This window comes from Anabrus simplex, chromosome 3 (assembly GCF_040414725.1).
Source record: "Anabrus simplex isolate iqAnaSimp1 chromosome 3, ASM4041472v1, whole genome shotgun sequence".
Taxonomy (NCBI): domain Eukaryota; kingdom Metazoa; phylum Arthropoda; class Insecta; order Orthoptera; family Tettigoniidae; genus Anabrus; species Anabrus simplex.
In genome coordinates, this window is record NC_090267.1 from 149287692 (window position 1) to 149314912 (window position 27221).

Genomic DNA, 27221 nt, shown 5'->3' on the forward strand with positions numbered 1-27221 from the left:
GGGGAAGAACAACTGTTTATTTTCCTTTTTGTGTGTCACAGCAGTCTTCTACATCTGCTGTTATTTTTCTGCCCTCACTGTGTAGAGACCGTGTTCTTTTCCAAGTAGAATTTCTAAGGTGTTCATGTGATGTACTTTGATTTTCCTCAGCCATTGCAATAGGTTTCAAAAGTTCATTTTCCACATATATTTCTTTGCTTTATTGTAAAAGTAACAATAGTATTTGAAGTTTTGTGATTACACCATCAGATGTCTTACGGCGATGCATAATCGATTAACTTTTGGTGTCATATCTCGAAGATAACTAGGTCTACCAATTCAGCACTAGGGAGCTGAAATGTCGCTAAAAGTTTCGCCGATAGTACGTATCGAGAAAAATAGCAAAAGAAAAGTCCATTAAGCGGACTTAACTTGCCATAGGCGAAACCTGAAAATTTTTGGAGTCTCCGGGTTACTTACAAGCAAAGTGACCGGAGTGAGAAACTCAAGAATGGTGGGTGCATGGACAATGGTATCTGAGGGCAAGCTTGGCAGAAAACTGAACTGCAGCACTGCTTGCAGGGACATTTTTGACAAAAACCTTGTAACCTACTGATAGTCGAGTGGGTCTTTGTCCACGGTCGTATATTTCTTTCACTTTGCTTTGAGGGACTCTAAAGTTATCTCTAGCCTTTTACCATAAGTCCCAGATTTTTTACAGATCTATTGTCTCTGGTAACAACTCATTGACCAAAGGTTAGACACTGGTGAGTTGAGAACAAAAGAAAACGTTAAAGACATGGGAGTGAGTTTATGTAACTCATGAAGAGTGGAGTTGAATGTGTTCTATAACCAATATAGAGATATATCTCAATAGGAATGATCATTTTGATGAAAGGCAATGAGAACTGAATGAAGATTATGGTTCACTCTCTCAGCATATGACTACTGGGGATAATAAGCTGTGGTGGTGACCTGTGAAATAGAAAGCTCAAAACAGAACTTTCAGAATAAATTAGATTTAAAGGCTTTTTCAGACATAAGAAACTGACATGGACTGAAAGATGAAAAGCTGGAATTCAAACAGTTAATGGTTGATTGGGCAGGAACCAGTGGGCTCAGAAATATCCATGTAAAATTGTTAAACCCATCAACGCACACTAGCGCAAATTTATTTCCATTTCCTCGTGACTGGGGAAAAGGTCCAACATAATCGATATAGGCTACAATCGTTCCGTGGGATGAGCAGCCTGATGAGAAGAGAGTAAGCTTAAGCAGATATTTAAAGGAGGCTTACTAATATGACAGATTTTACATGCTTTCACGAATTTCACCATCCCTAGATTTCCAGATGAAATACCCTTGATTCTTGAACACTCCAAGATGACCACTGACCAGAGCTTCATAATAATATTTGAAAATCATTGGAACCAAGACCAAAGAGATGACAGTCATCAGTTTTTGATCCTGTTGAGAAGGGCAGCAAAGAATACCATTTCTTAAGGTGTAAGGTTGAACTACCTTGCCTGAAGTGATAATCATTAACAATGGGTCCCAGCTTCGGGTCTTCCCTCCGGTACTTCTTTTTAAAATTTGCTTTACGTCGCACCGACACAGATAGATCTTATGGCGACGATGAGGCAGGAAGGGGCTAGGAGTGGGAAGGAAGTGGCCATGGCCTTAATTAAGGTACAGCCCCAGCATTTGCCTGGTGTGAAAATGGGAAACCATGGAAAACCATCTTCAGGGCTGCCAACAGTGGGGTTCAAACCCACGATCTCCCGAATACTGGATACTGGCCCTCTGGTACTTAACATTATCATTGGACAAGAGAGGAACATTAGATAAAATGGCATTTGCCAGAGAAGAAACAGAAATTGGAGTACCAGATAGCACAGGAGACACAGTAGGAGAAGTGTTAGAAAACATCCTACTTAAACGTCGACCACCACATTATCCAAACTCCTAATGTGACGTACATCAAATTGAAAGGCTGAAATTCTGATGGTCCAACATGTCAAACGACCAGTACTTCAAGGTTTTCCAAGAACCCAGCCAAGAGCTTGGCTTTTGGTCTCGAGTTGGAACTTTATATGTTCCAGATACATCCTGAATTTCTCTAGGGCAAACAGAACCACAAGCCCTTCAAGTTCATAGTCAGAATATTTAGATTCTTGAGGTGTGAGAGATCTAGAAGAGTATTTAATCAGCTTTTTCCCCAATTCAGACTCCTGTAGTAATACTGCTGGGACAGTGGATGAAGATGCATCAGTCTGAACAAAGAACATTTTGGAGAAATTGGTCATGGCCAGAACACTGGCATTACTGAAGGCAAGTTTCAGATCATCAAATACCACCTGTTTAGTCTAGCTTGAGCAAGCTATGAGAGAGGATGTGTTGCGTAGTGTGTGCCGTGAAGTATGGTGGGAGTTGAGCAGTACCGGGCTGCTATCGGGAGGTGGCAGGGGAAGAATTCTAAGAATGGTTTGGAGAGAAAAGAAGAGCTTGGAAAGATGGGGAAAGTGGTACTGGTGGCAGCAGTGATAGCTGTGCTTCTGGTCATTGGAGGGGGTGGAAATAAACCACGGCCCCAATACCAGTGGCAATTTCAGCTGGGAAGACTTGGCAGTAATTAAGGAGATAGTGAGGGAAGTTATACAAGAAACCTGCCCTTGGGACCAGATGAAGGAAATGATGAAAGAGCAATCAAAGGAGAGAGGGAGTATGAAGAAATGGCCGGAAGCAAAGACAGAAGAAACGATGAACAAAACGTGTAGCAACGAGAAAGAAGTAGAGCTGTTAAGAGGGAAAGTAAAAAAACTAGAAGAGGAGGTACTGAAGTTGAAGAAAGAAGCAGAAGAATGCAACCAGGAGAGGATGAAGAAATCCATATTTGTTTATGGTGTCCAGGAAGATGAAGAAGGAAGGCAGGGTGGATGTAATTTGTAAAGTGGTGGAGGTTATCCAGAACAAGATGAAAATAAATTTTAGTGAAGTGGATGTAGATGATGTGGAAAGAGTGGGTAAAGCTAAAGATCGCAGACCAATTAGAGTAAAGTTAGTATCTTATTTAATGGCAGAAATAGTGTTAAGGAATGCCAGTAATTTAAAAGGACACAAAATCTGGGTTAAGAGAGATATGAGTAAAGAAGGAAGTGAAAGTAAGAAAACTTTGAAGCGGCATTTATGGAGGGCGAGACACCTAGGACTGAAGGCACACATAAGGGGGCAGCGGCTGGTGGTGTCAAATGGAAAATGGTTTCGAGGTGGCCAGTGTCAGAACTGAAAGCGATGGACAATTATGACAGAACGGATGAGGAAGTAATGGCAAGGCAAGATGGAAGGAAGGACGCAGAGCGAGTTATGGAATGTGTGGAGGTAGGTGAAGAGAGCGACCCAAGTGGAAGTGGGCAGCGCAGTGTGGATGTGGAAAAGGGAGTCGGGAAGTGGTGAGCGAGGGAGAGACTCAAGAATCGTTAAGAGCAGAGTGCAATGGACAATTGAACAATAAAGGTGGTGATATGCGTGACAAACAGAAAGGAAAAGGAGCTATGAGCAAAGGAAGAAGTATGAGTGTAAAAGACTTGTGGGGTAAAAGGTATAAAGGTTTGGAGGAGAACGAGGGAAGAGAGCAACAAATGTTAAGAAAGTGAGAGGACTGTGGTAACAAGAAGCAAGAATAGGGGAGGAAACCTGGAAGGGGGCGAGGGTAAGTTATAGCAAAATTGGAAAATAGGGTTTGTGAATATTGAGGGGCTGTTAGGCAAATTAGGCAATAAAATGGTTAAAGAAATAGTGGAAAGTTACGATATTGTTGCACTTTTGGAGACATGGCTTGAAAGAAGGAAAGGAGATAACATGGGAAGGGTTTGTGGTTAAGTATAAGTACAAAAGAAAGGAGCAGAATAAGGGGAGAACACCAGGAGGAATAGTGGTTCTAATATAAGAAGAAATTAGTCGACTAGTAGAGGATATAGAGACAGAGATGCAAGAAGTGATCTGGATTAGATTTAATATGGGGAGGGAAGAAGGGAGGGTTAAGAAGGTAAATTTAGCATTTGCATATTGCCACCCTAGGAGTTCGTTATACAAAAATAAATTTTTTTTTAGGAGTTATTGCTGGAAATTAGTATGATAAGAGGGAAGTTTGAAGAAGAAGATGGTGTGTTGTTATTTGGTGATTGGAATCCAAGAATAGGAGAGCAGAGCCCAGTGTACAGTAAAGATGACAGAAAGGAAATGAGAGAAAGTAGAAGAAGTGAAGATACCGTCATAAACCGTCATGGAATCATTTTTTAGAAATGTGTGCAGCGGGAAATTTATATATTTTAAATGGTTGGAAAGAAGGCGATAGGAAGGGGAAGCTGACTTATGTTACAGAATAGGGAGGAAGCATAATTGACATAGTAATAATGTCAGAAGAAATCATAAGGATGGAGTTAGGAAATCGGGTTGAATCTCATCATTTTCCAGTGTGGGTGTTGATAAAAAGGAGGGTAGGGAGAGACAAGAAGAGAGAGTTAAAGAACAGTGATGTACTGGGAAGAGGGTCTATTAAATATAAAGAAAGCAAAACGGGAATTGGATAAGATAATAAGAGAGGAGTTACAATTAGCAATGTATGGGTGGGAAGTTGTATTGGATGAAAACAGCATGGATAGAGCCTTGGAACTGATTTTATACCCACTCAAAAGGGTAGCTCAGATAGACATAGGCAGGAGGAGTAAGGGGAGAGAAGGGGAAGGCTGGTACAATAAGGAGTGTGAGAAATTGCAAAATAGGGTTATGGATTCGTTAAGAGAGTATAGAAAAAAAGGTGGGAGTACAGAAAGAGAAGATTTCTGTAGATTAAGGAAAGATAACAAAAAAGAAATCAGTGAGAGAGAAAAGTTATGGATGGAAGAACAAACGGAAGCGATAAATAAAGAGTGTAGGATGAATAAAATGGAATTTTTTTTGGGAGAAACAGAATTAACAAGGGTGGAAAGAAATTTGAGAAACCAAGTATCGAGCAGTGGGTAAACTATTTTAGTGAACTACTTGGGGGTGGGGATAAGGAATGGTATAGAGAGAAGGGGGAACAAGTTATTCGGAGAGGTAGTGGGGTATCGATATATGAATTAGACAAAGAATTTTCAAAAGAAGAAGTTATGGAAGTGATAGGTAAAATTAGGGGTAGGTCTGCGGGAGAATCAATGATATTAATAATTTTTGAAAAGAACTAAGCAAAATTGGGCTGATGATAGAGGGCATAGTGAAGTTATTTAACAATATTTTTGAGAAGGGGAAGTATCCAAAAGAATGGGAAACAAGAATTGTATATCCAATATACAAGAAAAAAGGTAATAAAAACATCACTAACAATTATAGGGGTATAATGCTGTTAAATTCTCTAAGTAAAATTTATACAGAAGTTTTAGCAAACAGATTAAGAGACTGGCCTGAAGAGAATTCATTTTTGTCAGATTTCCTAGGGGACTTTAGAAAAGGAAAGAGAACAGTAGACAACATAATGATAGTGAAGATGATTTTAGATAAATACATGAGTATGGGAAGAGGCAAAGTTTATGTAGCAACAATTGATTACGAAAAAGCGTTTGATACAGTAAACTGAAGTGCGTTAGTAGAAAAATTGGGTAGGGTGGGAGTTTCTGGGAAGATGATAGTGCAATGGAGGCGATATATAAGGAGCTCAGGTGCTGTGTTAAGTTGGAAGAAAACAGGTTAAGTAGGCCATTAGAGTGTAGGGTGGGTTTAAAACAAGGCTGTAAATTATCTCCAATATTGTTTATTTTATTCATTAACAACATTTTGGATGGACACAATGGGAATAATTGGGCGGCACCGGTTCTAAATGGGATGGAGATACCGGGTCTGATTTTTGTGGACGATGTGGTATTGCTGACTTTAACTGCTGGTGGGATGCAGCAGAGTTTAAATGCAGTGTCAGAATATCCAAAGGAATAGGCCATGAAAATTAACAGGAATAAATATAAAGTGTTAGTAATGCAGAAACATAAAGGGAGTAAAAAGAAATGACTTGGATGGTCCAGGGAGAGAGGATAGAACAAGTAAATAAGTTAGAATATTTAGGAATGATTTTAAACAGAAGAGGGACATGGGAGGAGCAAATTAAGAGAGCAAAGGGAAAGGGGATGCCAGCCTTAGCCTTAGTCAAAATTTTAGTGGCTAAATTTCCAAGAATAAGCTATAAAACTGTGAGGTTAGTCTTAAGATCAGTAGTATTTGGCAGGTTAACGTATGGGGCAGAAGTATGGGGGCTGGAGGAAAAGAGGGTTAACTTAAGACAAATTGTGAATAAATTTGGTAAGGCAGTGATGGGGCTCCCCCAGTGTACAGCAAATGCTGGTGTGGAATTAATGTGTGGAGAAGAAAGAGAGGTTGAGTGTTTGAAAAGAATAATCAAATACTGGATAGGTTTGAAAAGAGGGTAAGGAGGGAGGGTGCTTCAGGCTGCATACGAACAACAAAAGAAAAGCATGTATAAGGGGTGCTGGCTAGAAAAAATTAAACTATACTTGGAGAGGGTGGGAATGGGGTACATATGGGAAGACGTTTGGAAGAAGGAGGAAGTTAGTGGACAGAGAGTGCTTTTAAGGGGGGTCAGATGTATTCAAAGACAGAAATTGATAAAAGAGTATAGGAACAGAGGATCACGTTGTGTTTTTAGCAAAGTAATGGAAGTGTCAGTGTTAAATATTAGGAATGTAGATAGGTTGAACAGAGGAGGATTACTATGGTGGCTGATGGGGTTATACAAGAATAAGGGATGGACAAAAGGTAAAGAAAAGTCACTATGCATATTATGTGCGGCATCAAGCAATGATCTACACTAACAGATAATTGTAAAGATATAGAAAAAGTAAGAAAGAAACTTTTGAGTGCCAATAAACGGAAATTATTAGAAAAAGGGGATGAGTGACAAATTGTAGGGTGGATTATCCAAGAATGGGAGAACAGAGAGGAATTAAATAGGTATTTATGTGTGGTAAGGAGAGTTTGTGAAATAAAGTTAAAAGTGGAAAATTCATAATGTTATTTGGGTTTGAAATAAGTTAAGAGATGGCAGTGAGGTTTATTGGCAAGTCATGAATGTATAAGACTTGAAAGTGGATGTGAAAGAAAGTGTATAGAGCTAAGAGTGTAAAATGAGAATGAATTAGAGGAGTGTATAATAGTGATGAGTAAAAGTTAGATGTACAGATTTGTAAGAGATAGGTTTGTTAAGGGCAGTTAAGTAAGATAAGTATGGTTATAAATGTATGTAGTGTGAGTGTAGGATTGTTAAGATAAGGGCAAAAAGTTAGAAGGTTTGATCATATCTGTTTGTTAAACCCGGAGATACATTGTAAATGTAGAAGGTTTGTGAAGAGTAATTAAGATGGGGGAAGTGGATATTGTAATGTTGGAAGGTTTAAGTGATAAAGATAGGAAATGTTAATATTGATATGGCAAGATATGGGCATAAAATTGAAATGGTAGTGGTAAATAAGTTAGATAATGAAAGACATTATACAACTGTTGACATACAAGTGAACTGGAATTTATCTGGAAGTAGGTCAGTGCATACATAATACTAAGAAAAGTCAGTAGGTGATCAAGACGAAAGGTAATAAGATTGAGGGCACATGCGCTGAGGATGATGAAATATTAAGTCAGTGGATCTGGAAAGCAGTGCTCTGCTGAGGATGGCAGGTCTTGAGTAAATAAGTGTGTGTAAGAGTTAAGGTAGTTGTATAAGAGAGAGATGAATGGGTAGTATTATTATAATGATGGGCCAGACGTGTTGTGCCTCACCAAGTGGGGACAGCATGGACGGTCAGTAGTTTTAGGGTGGCACCTCACATGTGGTCTGATCTCCGCCAGTGTGAGGGTCCTCTAAATAATGTTACGAGTTTAGAGTAAGTTACATGAGTTTCGAACCATAAAACAAAAAATATTAGACTAACAGTTTCGTATAATGCAATCAAAATTTTGTGTCTTATCTTCACCCAAAAATTTAGTTTAATGAAAAAAACACATAAATTTTCAAAATGTCATAAAATTTCCAAAAATGTTATTATCTTGAAATTATTTTCACCAAGTTGAAGTATTTCATTCATAGAATGTTGTGAACTAGGATCTTCTAATTATCAAAAACAGAAAGGGAGCTAGACATAATTTTTGACAAAATTTTAAAAATAATTAAAAACCTGTGTTACAATGGCTATAAAAATAATAATAACAATAACAATATTCACAATATTAAGAAAGTACTAGTTTACAACATTCCCACATTCATTAGCTTTAATTTAATCTATCATTTATTTTTCTATCTCAATTTTAAGGATCTTTAAATTTATTTGAAATGTGGGAAGGTGTGCAAAAAATTACATTCAAGAAAAACAGCACTGAAGTTTTAGGACTAAGTTATGAACATAATACACTTATTTGGGCACCTAGAAACATGCCTGCTCCATAGGTTGGACCCTCTTTTAGAAGTTTCTTGTCTTCTTTTAGTTTTCTTCTGCCTCTCAAGTACTGCCTCCTCTGCTTTTGTTCTGCAGTACTTTGATTTGCACCTTTGTGCAACCATACTGCATCAGCTTCAAGTATACCAGATGATGTGTACTTGCCAGAAGCAATTCCCACCCTCTTCAGTATTTCAATTTCCACTCCGTTCTCCCAGTTGAAATGGCAAACAGCATCCATCACTCCTAATTTTAAGGTATCAAGCCCCACCTTTATGTCTCATTAGGACACCTTCTCCATACCATGGCATCGAATGACTCATTATTTTGAGTCAATCCATGCAAAGACTTAGCATTTCTGGGTCGGTGAGTTGCTCATATATAGGCTTCACAGCTTGAAGAATGCCAAAGGACAGGCCTGGTTTGAATTAAAATTGTTCAATCTCATTATTTGCTTTAGCTCACTGAGAGTTCCTACAGGACACCAATGGTGGGTGGGACGGACCTTTGTTGCTGTCAAATGGTACAATGTGGCCCATATGCCATTTGACATGGCGTGAGTACTGCTTGTGTTGGAACGTAAAGCAATTCCAAATAATTTTGCATCTTATCGATGAGTGCTCCTGTCAGTTGCGGAATTCATAATCACAGTTGCTGCAAAACAATGCAAGGGACATTTCCCAACCAAATCTCAGAATTTCTAGGTTTTTTTTACAAAAACTGTATTACAGCTGAAGCAACTAGGGCAAGCTAATGCAGATAATATATGTGTAAAGCACTCTATGTCAATAATGATATTGTAAATGTCACTAACACTATCAGATTCAATATTTACAGACGGAAGTTTGGACTGAGAATCACTAGCAAATGATTCCCTTACATTAGGCCTACCTTCCGTCTCACTATTTATACTGATAGCACAAGTAACACTGACATTCACCGTGCTATGTCTGTTTCCATGGAATTTTCTCTTTTTCTTTGCTCTACATCGGCTTTTAGAACCCATTTTATACACACTCACAGAGAAACAAACTCTTTGGTCACAATGTGAAAGACCACTTGGCCACAAGGATGCAAACATATTTGTTTATATCCGTTGCCTAGCAATGGAATAAAAGTCTTTGGAATATACAAGTATTGACATCTGTTTGTCAGAACTATAAACTATGTACTAAGGAGGCATGTCACACCAAAGAGATAAATTTGAATAAGAAAATCTGACACGATGTTTACATGTAAGCAGGACACTGCAGCCACGCCCCTTATCACGCGCGCAAGTGGCTATTTAAATCTTATTTTCGGATACTTGCAGTTGGAATATATGTATGAATTATATCTCATTTTGAAGTAGAGACTTCAAGCTTTCATTTCCAGTGAAAAAATTAAAATGGCATTTTTGGGCAAAAAAGGCGATTTCGAACGTTAATACATACCTTAGGGTGGCAACTCACACGTTGTCTGGTTTCTGTTGGTGTAAGGGGTCACAATTTACGTTAGGAGTTTAGAGCAAGTTAGTTGTTTTTTTTTTTTTTTTTTTTTTTTGCTAGTTGCTTTACGTTGCACCGACACAGATATGTCTTATGGTGACGATGGGACAGGAAAGGGCTAGGAGTGGGAAGGAAGCGGCCGTGGCCTTAATTAAGGTACAGCCCCAGCATTTTCCTGGTGTGAAAATGGGAAACCACGGAAAATCATGTGAGTGACCACACAGTAGACTTAGTATATTTTTATTTTTTATTGTTGTTTTGTAGGAAGGGGAATGAAAGTCATAAGAGGGAGGGATAGGGTGGTCCTATCCTAAATGTAGTTGGCAAATGTTAATAGACAGAGGTCAAGAAAGGAGAGAGTGAGGCAGATTACATGTGGAGCTGGGCTTCAGCACACAGGTAGCCTGTCGCCAAATGGAATGATGTGGATCTTAACTTTGTCAACTGTATGTCGTTTCAGGGAGGGTGGTTCCTTTTTTCCTCACCAGGGTGGGATGGCATCCCCAGTCAGTAGTTATAGTGGTGGCATCTCACGTGTGGATTGTTTTCCGCATGTGTGAGGAGTCACAAGAATTAAGTTAGGATATTTAGAGTTATAGGGATGGTGCTCGCATGTGGCCCAGTTTTCCACCCGTGTGAGTGTCCACATAGTATAGGGCCGCTTACATGGGGTCCGGTTTTCTGCCCATGTGAGTGTTCACATAGATTTTTTTTAAAAAATCTTTTTTTATTTTTTGCTTTGTAATGGGAACATATATTTGGGCGGATAGCCTGTAATGTTCAGCATCAATAAATTATAAATTGTAAATACCACCTGTTGGGATGAACCCCACACAAATTTCACTTCCTTATAGCACTGAAGGTTATGAGGAGCAGCACAACGGGCAAAGTTGGGAATACATTTTCTGAAGAAATTGATCATGCCAATAAATCTGGCTACTCCTTTTTCATAAATGGGAGGTTTAAAATTGTGAATAGCATTCATCCTAGACTGATCGACAGACACACTGCTACGTGAAACAGTATGTCCTAGAAAAGACATGTTAGGTTTAGTGAAGGAAGCCTTGGACAGTTTGACTGTATGACCAGCCTTCCTAAGGTGCTGGAAAACTTCCCCCATATGAGCAAGGTGTTCCCTATATAACACTTACTATGCACAACATTGTGTAAGTATGGATAGACATAGTGAAACTTGAAGTCAGATAAAATTTGGTCAAGCAACTTAGTGAGAACGGCTGCACTAGTAGATAATATGAAGGGAGCTTGTTAAATTCATATAACTTCCAGTCGGTAGTGAAGGCTGTCAGAGGTTTTGACTCCGTGGATCTGATAATAAGCCTAATTGAGATCCAAGGTAATAAAATATTTAGTCTTGAGAAACCATGAAAAGCATGAATGTAAGTTGGGAAGAGGTACAGACTGCAAAATTACCTTGTTATTTAATGCTCGATAGTAGACAACATGGTGAAAACCACCTCACAATTTAGGTACAAGAAAAATAGGTGATGAATAAGCAGAAGTAGAAGGTCAAATAATCCCATCACCGAACATTTGGATAATTTACATTAAAGTATTCATCTTAGGAGAAGCAATACGGTAAGAAGGAAATCTTCTGGGGATAGAATCTGCCACATCATTTTCATATTTGATGACACTCCTAACTTCTCTGAGAATACATCAGAATAAGTTTCACACAGGCTGCGAATACAATCCACTGATCTTCAGGTACGTTTCTAAGGTCTAATGGCACTTTATCCTGAGCAAGCGACACAACACAAGAGTAAAGAGAATTACTATTTAATGACAGAAATGTTAAGTTACAGCAAAATTTGAACCAAAATACACTGTTTTGTATGTCTAAAACTAGACCGGCATGACACATGACATAGACATTCTAATGATGAAAAACTGAAATTTCCAGGTGAATGTAGCTATGGCCTTACACATGATAGAACCCACAGGCAGATGAATTAGCAGAAATACAATTTTGAAAAGAGGGAGAGCAATCTGAGAATTTACAAACGGATCTCATACACGATAACCAATCTTCACTAATAAGAGATAGCACATTGCCAGAATCGAGAAGAGCAGTTACAGTCATTATTGATTTCAATATCAATGAAGAGGGCAAACACAACTGAAAATTATTGCCTATACAAAAGTATTAGGTTATATCTTGAAGCATTCTATTGGGCATTGGAAGGAACTAGAACTATTGTCATTCTGAAAAGATGATCACTACACTCATTCCTGGCTGGGTCTGAATCAACTGACTCAGAGTTACGGCCTGGTCAAATGTGATCAGGGTTTGGAATACCCACTGCAACTAGAAGATATAGAATAGTTATATCCTCCAAATAATGCTGAAGTCCCCCAACCCCCTGCCAGCGCTTAGGACTAGATTGTACCATGGGACATTTATTTCTTAAATGATAAGTAGACCCATAAGCAAAACACTTACAAGGGACATAAGTCTTACACAAGGGAGGGCAAGCCATAAAGTTTGAAGATGAGATTGCACGCTACTTTCAAGGTGTCTGCATACTTTGCTCCCTTAGCAGAGACTGACATGGCCTCTAGTTAGCACAGGTTTGTGGTTTAGATGAAAGACAAGTATGTTTGATCGACAAAGGAAATTCCCTCAATAATAGTACCAACCATTTGTCCTTCAGAGTAGTTTAAAGCAAAAACCTTGGCATAAAATCTGATATCTTAGATGATATCTATTTGAAAGACAATACGTCCTCAGTACGATGAAGGAAATGTAAAAGCCATGCTTGAATGCACTTAAGCTGATTAAGGGAAGGATTTCCTCCTTCAAAAAATGCTAGCGACAGAGCTAAACTCCATATTTGTTTTGACTGTGGATAATGGCTCGCCAACCTCTTTTCCCTCGCATGCAAGAATTTCAATTGACTGATCCAAGAATCCTTTGAGAAGTTGTACATTGGCATTATTTGTGCCACTGTATGGCACTTTTCTAACAAGGAGTTCATAAATTAATTCCTACTTGCAAAGATACCAAGGGCAAGAAATGTGGCAAAACAAAGTTAAGACCAAAATTTTCAAAGCACATTCCAAAGGAGTTAAAAATAGATCAAAATAGAGTTCATCCTGGTCTATTAACCATGCCCTGATACTACTTGTTACTGTGGTTTGCAGATAGGTGGAGAAAAAATTGTCAGAGCCATCGAACTGGACGTATAAATGACCTCATAAAAGAAAAACTCTGATATATTTTCTATCTTACTCTCATTTTTTTCTTTTGTTTGATTCTTTTTCTTCAACAAGAAACAATTTTTCAACGATGGTGTTCTAACATTATTATTATTATTATTATTATTATTATTATTATTATTATTATTATTATTATTATTATTATTATTATTATTATTATTATTATTATTATTATTATTATTATTATTATTATTATTATTATTATTATTATTATTATTATTATTATTATTATTATTATTATTATTATTATTATTATTATTATTATTATTATTATTATTATTATTATTATTATTATTATTATTATTATTATTATTATTATTATTATTATTATTATTATTATTATTATTATTATTATTATTATTATTATTATTATTATTATTATTATTATTATTATTATTATTATTATTATTATTATTATTATTATTATTATTATTATTATTATTATTATTATTATTATTATTATTATTATTATTATTATTATTATTATTATTATTATTATTATTATTGGGCTTTTATAACAGTGGGATAGCTCTGAGAGTTTCATCTACAAGGGGGAATTGAGATCCCAATTTCCAAGGCCTAAAAACCTTCATATTTTCCAATAACTCTACTGCACACTTATTGCCCTTTTATTTCTCAGGAAAGCCAATAAAAATACACATAAGAACAGAAAAGAATCTGCAGCTAATCAGGAGCAGAACAAGGTCCACAGTAAAACATAGGATAACCCCATACTACCTTGTGACTACAAGGAAGGAAAATTAACTACCAAACGTGAAGGATGCAATTAAGTTTAAAAAAACTGTAGTCACAAGAAACAAAATTGAGAAAAGGGAAATGAGGGTTCACATTCGTGCTTCCTTTTAAGATATTATATACCCTTTAGAGCAACTTACATTTGATGCTTGAAAAACTTAAAGAAAGCTACATGATACAAAAATACGAAGGTTGGAACTTAAATAGTGGGAACTATTTATTTACAACAGATACAAAAGAGTTACATGTTAGCAACCTTTACTGTCCTTCAATGTAGTCACCAGCGTTGTGTATAACCCGTTGCCAGTGATGTGGAATTCGTAGTATACCTTTAGCAGAGCCTGTTCTGTTGATGGTGTGAATGGAGCGGACTACTGCCTGTCGAATCTCTGCAACAGTTCTAAAGCGAATGGCACAAAGTGGTTCCTTCATCTTCGGGATCAAATCGAAGTCACAAGGACTTAAGTCCGGGGAGTATGGTGGATGGTACAGTACTTCCCAGTCCTATCAACCGAACAAATCGGCCACAGCTTGCGCTGTATGCGCCCGAGCATTGTCGTGCAAAATGATGGGTAGATTCTGTAGAAAGTGTTGCCGCTTCTTTCTCAAAGCTGGTCATAGGTGGTGCTCCAAAAACGAACAGTAATACTGCGCATTGACGGTCTGCCGTGGAGGAATGTAATGCGTTAGGTTAACACCATCAAAGTCGTACACGAGGATCACCTTAACTTTCATCGTACTGGGGCTCTGACGAACTTTTTACTTTCGTGGTGACCCATAATGACGCCATTCGTTCGATTGGCGTTTCAGTTTTGGCTCGTACGATTTGGCCCATGTCTCATAGAGGGTTATGATACGGCGTAAGAAAGTCTCTCCTTCACACTCATAGTGCTCCAAGTGCGTCTTAGCAGCGTCGTAACGCAACCATTTGTGCATTTCCATCAAATCATGTGGAACCCATCGTGATGCAATTTTTCGCATGCCCAGGCATTACTTCAGGATGTGAAGCACAGTCGTATGCACTAATCCTGTTTCTTGGGTGAGCTCACTAATCGTCTGGTTTCGATCACTGTCCAGTAACGCTCGTAGGACGACCTGCCTGATGAATGTACGCCACAGTTTGCTGACCATCGTTGAAGGCTTTTACCCAATGTGCCATTGTTCTGTAAGGCAATGCAGATTCCTTGCAAGCCTCTTGAAGACCTTGATAACACTGTCGTGCTGTACGACCTCTGGCATATTCAATCTTGATCCAACTCTGTTGCTTTTGTTTGGAAAACATAGTGACAACGTTACGTTAGACCACTAGCTCACAAGTGACTGTGTTTCTTTCGCTTGTGCGCATGCAGGTGATGTAGGAAGGGTGAGTCCATTTGCTCTGAGGTAAGGTAGGTATGTAACCAATGTGTGCTATCAGCGACAATATTAGATTCCGTTGCATATCGTCTCCAGAGCAGTGTTGCCACTATTTAAGCTCCAACCCTCGTAAATGAAATTATTAAAATCCCTACATTAAAAATGAAGTAGGTACAGCACAACCCTAAACTTTACATTCCAAGAGAATGCTGTTATCTTCCCTGAAGCCTTTAGAATCTTTTTGAGTCACAAACTTTAGGATGAGAAGCCTATCTCACTTGTTGCCTCAGCACACCTGCTGCCGCAAATGAGGTGAGAACCTCATCCATCGATCATGCAGTCAAGATAGATTAGCAGTTATATAGGGGCAGACTGGGTTATGATTGGTTGAATAAAGTTCAGTAGGAGCAACCTTACGAAGTGGCCAAAAAGAAAGGGTTGCCAATACCTAACTATTACATTTCCTATTAAATGAACATAAATGAAAGTTCAAACATAGGTTCCTATGTGGCACCCTTAAACTGGAAAATGCTATCTATAGGTAGGCTTCAGAACTTCATATTAACAGAATTCAGGTTATCTCCACCAGAGATGTTAAAACTGTTGCCTAATGCTAGGGATACAGGAGAGAACAAGCCGAGGAAATTGCCTAGTGGCAAGCAATAGTTTCCTAGTATTAATGCTGAGAAGTGAGAAAGCCCAGTGGTTCACAAGATCAAGTCATGATGAACTCAAAGGTCTTGAGCCACGTTATAGAGGAATCCAGAGCACCTGCGCTCAGTTCAATGCGGTTAGATGCTCATTGAACATGAATATTCTAAGTGAAGTCTAGAGTAAAATTAGAAATATATCAAATGCATTAAAAGAAAATAGTGTTGGGAAGAGTGAAGTATAGGAACGATTTTATGTTGTTATTGATGACAAGAAACAGAAAACAGAACTTGTACAATCCAATAAGGGCAGTGCCTCTTATGAAGATCAAATACCAGCACCTTAGCAAGGCATTAGTTCACTCATTCTTCTTCGAGTCAGATGAGTGCTTCATGTAGTTGAGTTATTCCTAGCTTTATAAAACATAAAATAACAGAGGCTTGTGTTAAAATATGTGCCTTAGACCCTAACGACCTTTCATTGTTGTGTCAGGTACATAGTTTAAAATGGTGGCACAAGAATTAATGTGGGAAATGACTTTGGTAAAGTAAATGCGTCCGAGATGCTACCGCACTGGACAACTGTTTACCAGTGAAGTCATAAAGTGGCTGATAATATTAGTTGCTCTATAATACCGGACATTCACGCCACAATGCATTGTTATTCTTGTGCTGCAACTACAAACATGTGGATGGATGATTACAAAAATAATCATTTTATATCCCTTACAATTCACTACATTAATGAGCGGGCAATAAAAAAAAAAGAAGTTCTTTTATCCTGCCTTTTCCCCAGTACTCATGAAAACATCATTAAGAATCTACCTCCCAGTGTTCTGCATTAGGAATTCAGCTGCCAGATTTACAAAGGGTTACGTTTGTTGTAACAAATCAAAGTGAAAATATTAGGAAGGCCTTAATGGTTCACGAAAGCTTTATGCGAATACCTTCTGTAGTGCATTGTTTATATACAGTTTTGCAGCACACATTCCAAGACAATTTTCTTATTTCTTAGATGCAGGACATCAAATACATTATTAAAGAAACACAGAAAGCTGCGGCATATTTCAAACATACAGGGTTGGTTAGTTGTGTCAAGCATACTCTGTGTTGGGATGTAGAAACAAAATGGAATACTAAGCTGATCGTGCTAAAATCTGTATATAACTAGAACGGTAAAATGATTGAGGTCCTATCAGCTGCAACGGCAGGCAAAATGTAGAAAGTAGAAAAAGTGAGAAATAAAATGGAAGCAATCAATAAAGAACTCATGTGTCTTGATTTACTGCTTAGAACCTTTCAAAGACGCCACAGTTGATTTAGAAGGAGACAGCAGTCCAACAATACAAAACATGCTCTTTTTGTTCCATCATGTAGTATTGGGAATTAAACCTGGGCATGGATGAGGAGGTAAAATGGTATGGTGAGATTACAACCGTGGTCAGTCTTGATTGTTACAACTACATTATTTTAAACCATTACCGAATATCTCTTCCGTTTAACTGAGAAGGGAAAAGTGCAGACTGTTAGTGAACGCAGCATGCTAGTCATCGGCCACTCAGCCAGCCTGGCCATTACACCAGCCCTAGCAAGCCCAGCCTGCAGAGGAAACCAACCTGTTGGACAAGCTGCCTTGATGTGGCCCCCCCATGATGTAACAAGCCCAGCCTTGCTCTGTAGTGCTGTCACACAATGCAAGCCTAGCGTAGCTGGCAGACACATGTACGAGGCCAGCTGAACCTGAGACCACTGACTACTCATCTCTAGCTAGGGAGAGGCCCTCTTCATGTTACAATAATGATAATAATATATTATTTAAGAAGGTGTGTGATAATTATCGAGGAATCATACTCATTATCACAAGTGGTAATAATATTTAAAATATTTCAACTGTCGATTAAATATTAAACAAACATTAGTTCTTGAAAATGTATAAAAGCACATGCAGCTCCTTTCATGTGTGGAACAGTTATCATTCCATTTGATAAGATGATTAGAGAAAATGTGTTCTTTGCCTTGGATTTTGTGTTTATGATGATATAATCATGGTATGCATATCTTACATTCAGTGTGCAATAAACTTTGGAAAACTGGTGAATTACCTAAAGATTGGGCAATATGTATATTAATCCTTCTTCACAAGAAAAGTTTATTAGGGAATGTTCCAGTTACCTTACTATAGCATTAATACAGCATGCTAGCAAAATCCTATTACACATAATGAACCAATGCATAAAAGCCATTCCTGCAACTTCACATATCTGGAGAACAATCAGGCTTTGTCATATTTAAAGGAACCAGATAGCCAATTTGAATGTTGAGACAGTTAATTGAAAAATTATGAGTTTTGTGTCCATGCCTATACTTTTTCTGAATTTAAAAAGGCTACTGATTGTATTATGTAAGACAAGTTATGACAGATATGAAATAAATTTGGAGTCTCAACTAGGACAATAAATGTGATGGAAAACCTCTATTACAGCCATACTGTAACTGTTAAGATTGAAGAAGTCTGAGAGATTAACATCTAAGTGTCAAAAGATGTAAGACAAGGTTATTGTTACCTCAACTCAACAGCATCTACAGTATGTAGGGTATGTTATCAGAAGAGCACTTGATGGCTGAGTTGATGGAATCTCATTTGCCAGCAGAAAAATTACTAACCTATGTTTTCCTGACACTACCTTTATTGCTGTTAGTTAAGAAGAGCTTACTGATAAAAGTGACTAATGTTAATCTAAATTGCATTCTAGAGATATAAAAAAATGTTTTTAAAAATATTGGTAAAACCCAACATACAGAATGCTTGAAGTACTTGAAGATAATCAGTAATTTTGTATATCTGAGTTCAGTCGTTTGTGATATGGAGATTAAAAGATATTTTGTCCTAGGTTGAGTGGCAATGATTAACTTGCCAAAATCTGGCAGAAGTGGGCGATATCAACAACTAGGAAGATGTGTCTAGTGCTTTCCATCTTTTTTGTATGGCTGTGAGACATGAACTGTTAAGGCCAAAGATGAGTCAAACTGATGCCTTTGATATGTGTTTGATTATACGAGTAGCATGAAAGGAGAGAAGAACAAATATGTCTGTCATACAAGAACTTAATCATTAAATGGTTGCCTTCCTGTGAGAGTGAAATCTACTTCCAGTTCCATAGGAATATTTTGAGGAGGGGAGGGCAGAATTTGGAAAAGACTATTGTACAAGGCAAAGAGGAAGAACAGCAAATAGATGATTTGATCAAGCTAGGAAGATCACCGTTCTTCCTCTCCAACTTATACTGCACAGAGCTGAAGACCAGTCTGGGTGGCAACGTCTTATCAGTAATACATATTAAGAAGCAAAGAAACAAGGGAACAATGCACTGCAATGAATAGAATGACTGATGATGGTGATGATTAAGGCATGGATTTTAATGACATGTCATATTTTTGCTTAAAAAGTGATGTTTTGGACAAATTTAAGATGTTGGTCACATTTCTGCTTGACGCGCAATAAAGTCATCTTTCCTGTCATATTTTAAGGATTTTCATATTGAGTTAATTTTTGTGGCAAGCTATTCAGCAAGGGAATCTTTCTGTAATAGTTAGGGAGTCTATTTGTGGACTGAATATTTCTCTGTATGCGGAAATGTGTAGCAGGTAACTGGAATTATGAACAAGGGATCTTCTTGGAATTTCCTAATGAGGAGCACAAACTGATTGACAGTACTCAGGAGAAAGGCATCCTGGAGTGAATACGTAGCTAATGAACTGGTATTTCTGTTTCCTAGGAAACAGAGGAGTGTCTGGCTTCTTGTTCTGAGACCACTTCTTCGGTGTAGTTTCAATATGCCTGAGCCGAAGTGTTCAGAGAGTGTGAAATTAAGGCAGTTTGTTAAGGAATTTGGAGAGTAGTAGTGATGGTGTTATTTTATATTGTAAACTGTGTGAAGTGAAGGTATGTGCACAAAAACATTTTATTGTGCAACAACACTGCACTACAACCAAACATCAGAAGTGCTTAATAAAATCTTCCGCAGCAGATAATAGGCAGTGTTTGCTTTTTGAAAGGGCCTCATGTGCAGCTACTGCTCCGTCAGACAACAGATTGGAATTCTATAAGGATCTCTGCAGGATCATGGTTACTTCAAATATTCTCTTGAAAAAACTGAACAGTACCAGCTTCAGGTCCTTCTTAGAGAAGTATATCAGTCAACCTATTCCCAATGAATCAACTTCGAGAAAATTTTATATCTCCAGTCTCTATGAAGATGTTTTAAAGAATATAAAATCTGAAGTTCTCAACCACAAGATATGGGTTTCATTAGATGAAACAATTGACTTAAATAGGAGGTACGTAGCTAACATAATTATTGGCATTCTGAAAGATGACAAGCCCGGTAATGTGTTTCTTCTGACTTGTGCAGTTTTAGAGAAAATAAATCATTCCTCCATTGCAGGGCAGTTTGATGATGCTATGAAATTACTGTGGCCAGATGGGGTAAAAAGAAACAACATACTACTTCTTGTAACTGATTCTCCCCATAAATGAAGAAAGCAGCCAAAGGACTAAATCTAGCTTATCTGAAAACGGTCCACATAACATGCTTTGCATAGAGTGGCCAAAGAGGTTACGATCAACTACCCTGAAATAGATAAGTTAATTGCAAATGGCAAGAAAATATTCGAGTTCAAAAGTTGAAAGAAACTGCTGCTACTCTGCCTCTTCTACTTCAGCCTGTCCTTATTCGTTGGGGAACTTGGCTCAATGTTGTTCAATATTACTGCAGCAATTATGATTCCTTCAAGATGATTGTTCAGGAATTTGATCCTTGCAATTCATCATCTGTCAAGATTGTGCAAAATTTGTTTACTTCTGCCAGCTTGGTTGGAAATTTGGCGTTCATATCATCAAATTTTGGTGTGATACCAGGATACCCGTCTTTGAAACTGTGGGGCTTCCACTAAGTGACACGTTGGATAATGTAAAGAATATTAAGTGTGATTTAGGGAAGGGTGAAGTGGCTGAAAAAATTTCTGAAGAACTGCAAAGAGCGTTATTCTCAAATGAAGGTTATTCTATGCTTTGTGAAATAATTGACATTCTTTGTGGACACCATACAACATTTGGGGATTTTCAGCAGCAGTTTTCTCCGGAAGATATAACCTTGTTCAAATTTGCCCCCATAACATTGTGTGACGTCGAGCAGAGTTTCTCCAGGTACAGAAACATTCTGTCTGACTACCCGAGAGGGTTCGAGTTTGACAATTTGAAAATGCACGTAATCATCCAGTACAATTTCACTGCCAAAAAGGAATACTAAGACCACATATGGATATTTTCATTGTCATTTTTATAGAAATTTTCTGATTCAGAACTAGTTAAATACTTTATTAGATCATCATCTGGTGCTAATTACTTCTTGATTTTTTAGGATACATGTGCTGCCATATCTGAAGACAAAAAGGAACTTTGTAATTAACAAAAATTAAATGTAACAAACAAAACTGACAGATGTACATTTATAGGCCCGAAATAATCAGTTATAATGTGAGGTCATATTTTTTTCCTTTTTCGGTCATATTTGCTTGTGTATTTTGAAGATTTTTAGGTCATTAAAATCTACCCCTTAGTGATGATTATGATTTAGAACTATCTTACTGATCCTATTTTGGTCTTCATTTACAAAAGGTTACACACTGTCACCATTTAAAACTTAAAACTGCTATGAGTTGTAGGTACGTTACACATAATGGATTGGAACATGCTACATTTGACTGGTGAAGTCTGTATACTAACAGTTTAATGACAATTAATCAATTATATTTGAAGTTATCAATCTTAAAATGTCATCGTTTTACTCAATAATTGCATATTAAAGTGCAATATGCATATTGAAGTAATTGTATTGTAATGGAGTTTCCAATTTTTAGTCCAACATTTGACTACTGTTCCAGAACTGTGAAATTGATCTTGAAACAGGTAATAAGTGAAGTCTTTACAAAGGAACTTGTTTTGTGCCATGTTCTGTAATCCACTGTGAACTAATTATAGGTTTTAAATTTTAGGTATATCACAGTGTCAGTGCAAAATCACATTACAGGCAAATTATTTGATTTTTGCTTCTTTTTTAAAATAAAGTTGATGTATTTAATATGATTTTGATTATAATAGTGTAAAAATTGCTAAATGTATAAAACTAGGCCCTTGAAGTAAAATAAATTTGTTTTACATTGGAGTATATTTTTAAAGATGTTCCATGCAAAACAGATATATTGGTTTTACACTGGAAACTGATGAAGAATTCGTTCACCTACAGTGCCAAGCGATGAACTGCAATTGTCATAGTTTTGCGCGAGCATTGTTTAGAATCTTTAGAAAACTTCAAACCCCTATTTCTCAATAACATGATTTTTGCAGATATCTTAATCTTGCACTGCCACAGAGATATGTTTAAGGACGTTTTAAAATTCACTGTATATCTCTGCTAAATTATGTAGGCTATACTTCTAAAGTATAAGCAGATACAGTAGAGACAATACACGACACTTACGGATTTCGCCTTGCTAAAATGGGAGACAATTCGACGGTGGCGCTCCTAGTGACTTGACCTGAACAAATCGCGCTAAATTCAAATATCAATGGAAATGTATATACGGAAATGGATAAATAAATTACGTCTAGAAAGAAAGTGGTATTGAGATATTAACTTCGAAGTTGCTAAAGCAATTCTGGATAAATGAATGAAGAATTATTTAAAAGGTTATTATTCAAAGACTGAAATTAGACATATAAACAAGGTGTGAAATGGACTGCTGTGAAATGGCTTGATCTTTCATTTATGCATTACTTTTTTAGCTTTAGCATACCTGCCTGAAATCTTATGGTTGGATTTGTCTTTTTTCCTCATTTAAAAACAATGTATCATCACATTAAGACATTTGTCAATAAAAATATCGGCACATTCCTTACACATATGATGCAATGAATTAACATTTAATAGCTGGACAATTTTTCTCTTAACATGAAGCCTACTAACAGAAAGAAAATCTATAAAATCCCGGCTTTAATCTGAGAAGAGGGATAAAAGAAAGAAAAGTTTGAAAATGTTGTCGATAGTGATGCTTTGAGGAATATTTACGTACAATTAGAGTAAAAATGTAACATACCCTTGGCTGTATAGTCGAGGATTTTTAAAGTCACTGGCCTGGAAATGATCTGAACAGATCTTATAATTCTTATACAAGCGTAATGTCCCTTCTTTCTTGTACACTTTATCCAAATCGCTTCTGTGACATTTCAAAACTCACAGATCACACCTACAACAACACATCGGTATTGAAGGTTAACTGCTGCACTATACAATAAAATATGCGTATTATATTTTAAGCCCGTTAAAACATGGGTCGAGCAGGTCAGAAGATTATGAAGTACTATAAAAATCTCTGTCACTGGAAGAATATATATGCAAACACAATATTACTTACATGTTCTTGTCACGAGGGAACCTGAAGAACGAGCGCGCATTTTTCTCTACTTCGTAATTACTGCAGCCAAACACAGCACATACCGATCCCCTCATGTTGAGAGGAGATATCAAGGAATGACACACGCTACTATTTAATTATGTCAACTCACTGAAAACGCATAAATAACACCAAAAACTTCACACAAAAATACACGTGCTCTTATGACAGAATCAGTACCATTCAGGTCTATCCGCTAGAGTGAGCTCCAATAGCTGTCCCTCGATATCTCGCTCAGTGTCGTGTATTGTCTCTACTGTATTTGGTATAAGATAGTGCATGTTAAGCTAAATTTAATGATGAACTGATGAATACTTCAGCTGATACCTGGTTGGGAAGGACACTGAAAATTTGGATGTACAGTATGTCTTGAATTTTTATTGAAGTTTGTGCAAAGTATATAATGTAGTGCTGGAGGCTGTCTCTATACCTAGTTTAATTGATTGAGGAATATGCAATTAGATATTTTCTTAAGGTTGTGTTTTATTCATAAGGGTAATTATTGTTACAACTACTAAGGAAACTAACCAGTAATACTTACTGCTAAGTAAATCTGTTTGAACGTCTTGAGTGTTGTTCACTGATTCCTGATCAACAAAATTACTGATGAATTCATCAAGGTCGTTGACATTGCTAAGCTGCTTGAGAAGTTCTAGAGGTATCTGCAAGATAAACAGGCACATAATTATTTTATAAGAATCTGGCTGCAGTCCTAAGATCTATATTTATTTGTTTTGTTTTTTCACTAGTTGCTTTACGTCGCACTGACACAGATAGTTCTTATGGCGACGATGGGACAGGAAAGGGCTAGGAGTGGGAAGGAAGTGGCCATGGCCTTAATTAAGGTACAGCCCCAGCATTTGCCTGGTGTGAAAATGGGAAACCACGGAAAACCATTTTCAGGGCTGCTGACAGTGGGGTTCGAACCTACTATCTCCCAAATACTGGATACTGGCCGCACTTAAGCGACTGCAGATATTTATTTGTAGTCACTGTAATATTACCTTTGCTGTTGCAATATAAGGTAATTAGGTGAATAATATGCCGGTCCTGGGTTCGATTCCTAGCCAGGTCAGGGATTTTTACCTGAGTCTGAGGGCTGGTTCGAGGTCCACTCAGCATATGTGATTAGAATTGAGGAGCTATCTGGCGGTGAGATAGTCTAGATGGTCTAGAAAGCTAAGAATAACGGCCAAGAGGATTCGTGTTAATCACACGACACCTCATAATCTGCAGGCCTTCGGGCTGAACAGCAGTTGCTTGGTAGGCCAAGGCCCTTCAGGGCTGTAGTGCCATGGTTTTTTTTAGACAAATAATATAAAAATAGATAGCATAAACTCTCTGTGGACAACATTCATGGTTAAGATTGGGAGAAAAGAAGAAAGGATTTCTTTAAGCTGTTGAGAAGGTAGTATTTTTGGACATGTTCAAGGTTTCCTATGAAGAATAGATTCCATGGCTGAGTAATAGGTTTCTAAGGTCCATATACTCGTAATTTATGATTTCTACATATTGTCTTATAATTTCCACATCTAAATTAGAAAGAAGGGTCCTTTGTTGATATTGTACCATTTCTTTCAAACTTGGATAATTTTGAGGAAAATAAACTACAAGTTAATTTATAAGGGTAATATCATTAAGGATGTAGAATAGAATCTTATTATAGGATATGATGTAGTATCTACCTTCAGTTTTAGTACCGGTATTGATTTCTTTCAGTCATTTTCTTCTCAACATTACACACAGTTGTTCCTAGGTATTCCCTTGCTGTTGCTACTAGAGCATCCCTGTATGCCACCCATTCACTTTCTATATCCTGAATCTGCTTACTGTCTACTGTTCGAAACTTCTCAATAATCATATCCATGTACTTCTGTCTAATTTCCTCATCCTGGAGATTTTCTACCCTTATTCGTTTGCAGACAGATTTCACTTTCTCTACCCTAGGCCTAGAGATACTTAGTTCACTACAGATCAGATAGTGGTCTATATCATCGTAAAATCCCTGTAAAACTAGTACATTCCTAACAAACTTCCTGAATTCAAAGTCGGTTAAGATATAGTCTGTTATAGATCATTTTATTCATAAGCAATGTGCAGGAGTATATGATTAAAAATTCAGACCAAATGAAACACACATCACAGTAAAGGGTCCCCAAACAGCCACATCAATACACAGGGTAACCTCCTCTGGCGGCAATGCAGGCATGTATTCACGCATGCAAATGATCATAAAGGTGCCAAATGGCATCCTGCAATAGATTGCCCCAAGCATCTTACACCTTTTGATGCAATTTGGCAATGGCTCTTGGAGGTTCTGCAGAATACGTACTGGTAAGTTCCCACTTTGTCATGTCCCATACGTGTTCAATTGTCAAGATCCTGTGACCTTGCTGGCCAGAGCAGTTGTTGTACGCCATGTAGAGCACATTGCATCACAGCAGTTGTATGTGGATGTGCAATGTCCTGCTGCAAAAGCACACCACCTTCCTATCGAAGAAATAGCAGTAGCACGGGGACAACTATCTGTGCAATGTAGCAGGCACTGGTTATGTTACCCCGCAGAAACACCAACTGTGACTGCAAGTTGTAGCTGATAGTCCCCACACCATGAAGTCTAGGGTGGGACCTGGGTGTTGTGGGCAAGTGTGCTCTGGAATAGGCTGCTCACCAGGTCTACATCATACATGTGCACGTCCATCACTTGCATATAGACAGAACCTACTCTTGTTGCTGAAGATAACAGAGTGCAATTCCACTCTCCAGTCACGACAGCAGAGTAACTGAGCTTGGCGGTGTTATAGTGTCAGTGGTAGCCTGGCCAGAGGCACTCCTGATCATTATCCAGCTTCAAGCAGACGGTTCCCAATGGTCCTTGGCGACAAAGTAAGTACAACATGAGACCGGATTTCGTTCCTGGATGATGTTCAATTGGCTACTGCTGCTCGGCGCACAATGTGTTGATCTTAATGTGCGTGTGTACTACATGGACATTCGGACCCTGGTCTATGGGTGTGGGAATGTTCCACAGACCACTGTTGAAAGCACCGACACACCATCGATACCTTGTGCCCAACATATGCAACAATCTGTCGAAAAGTCCATCCAGCTTCCCACAGGCCCGCAATGCGACCCCATTCAAATGGCTGCAGTTTTACAACAAGAGCATGTACTCGTTGGCAGGGCATGGTTATACCCTAGAATGAGTGTTGGAAACACTGTTCACCTCTAACCTCAGCACAGTTACTCCCTGCAGAGTCAAAACAGAGTGCGCACGGACAGGCCTCCTGAGCGCCATCTGATCACCGATGTCCGTGACAAATGAATCACTAGCACAACAACCCCTCAGTGTGCACATATTATACCTTGGTGCCACTGAATATGGTTCTTTAGGATGTTGCATTTTTTTCTGGTAGTGTAACAATAATAATAATAATAATAATAATAATAATAATAATAATAATAATAATAATAATAATAATAATAATGTGAAATTTGATCTTCGTACCTGAAGGGATTTCAGAGATGTAGTGAGTGAGGGAGTGAGTAAGTGAGTGAGTGGGTGAATGAGCCAAAAACAAAAGAAGACTGAATTTTCTCAAAATAAATTTTGTGGCCACATGGTGACTTCATTTTTTTTGCACACGACCAACCATTTCAGTTTGTGAGTTTGGACCATGGCAGTTGTCGAAAAGAATGTTTTACGACTATTGGATGGAATATTTTGAGAGTTGTTTATGCCCTTGTGAGAGACAAATCATGTTAATTGTCCG

The 27221-nt window shown here is 37.8% G+C and overlaps 1 protein-coding gene across 1 annotated transcript in view; it reads right to left on the minus strand.

Annotated features, from left to right (window-relative positions):
• LOC136866102 (platelet-derived growth factor subunit A) overlaps positions 1–27221 on the minus strand; it is a 209180-nt gene that overhangs the window by 103515 nt on the left and 78444 nt on the right. The window contains exon 2 of the mRNA XM_067142779.2: positions 23990–24110. Within this exon, the coding sequence (XP_066998880.2) occupies positions 23990–24110 (121 nt within the window). The remainder of the gene's footprint in view (positions 1–23989; positions 24111–27221) is intronic.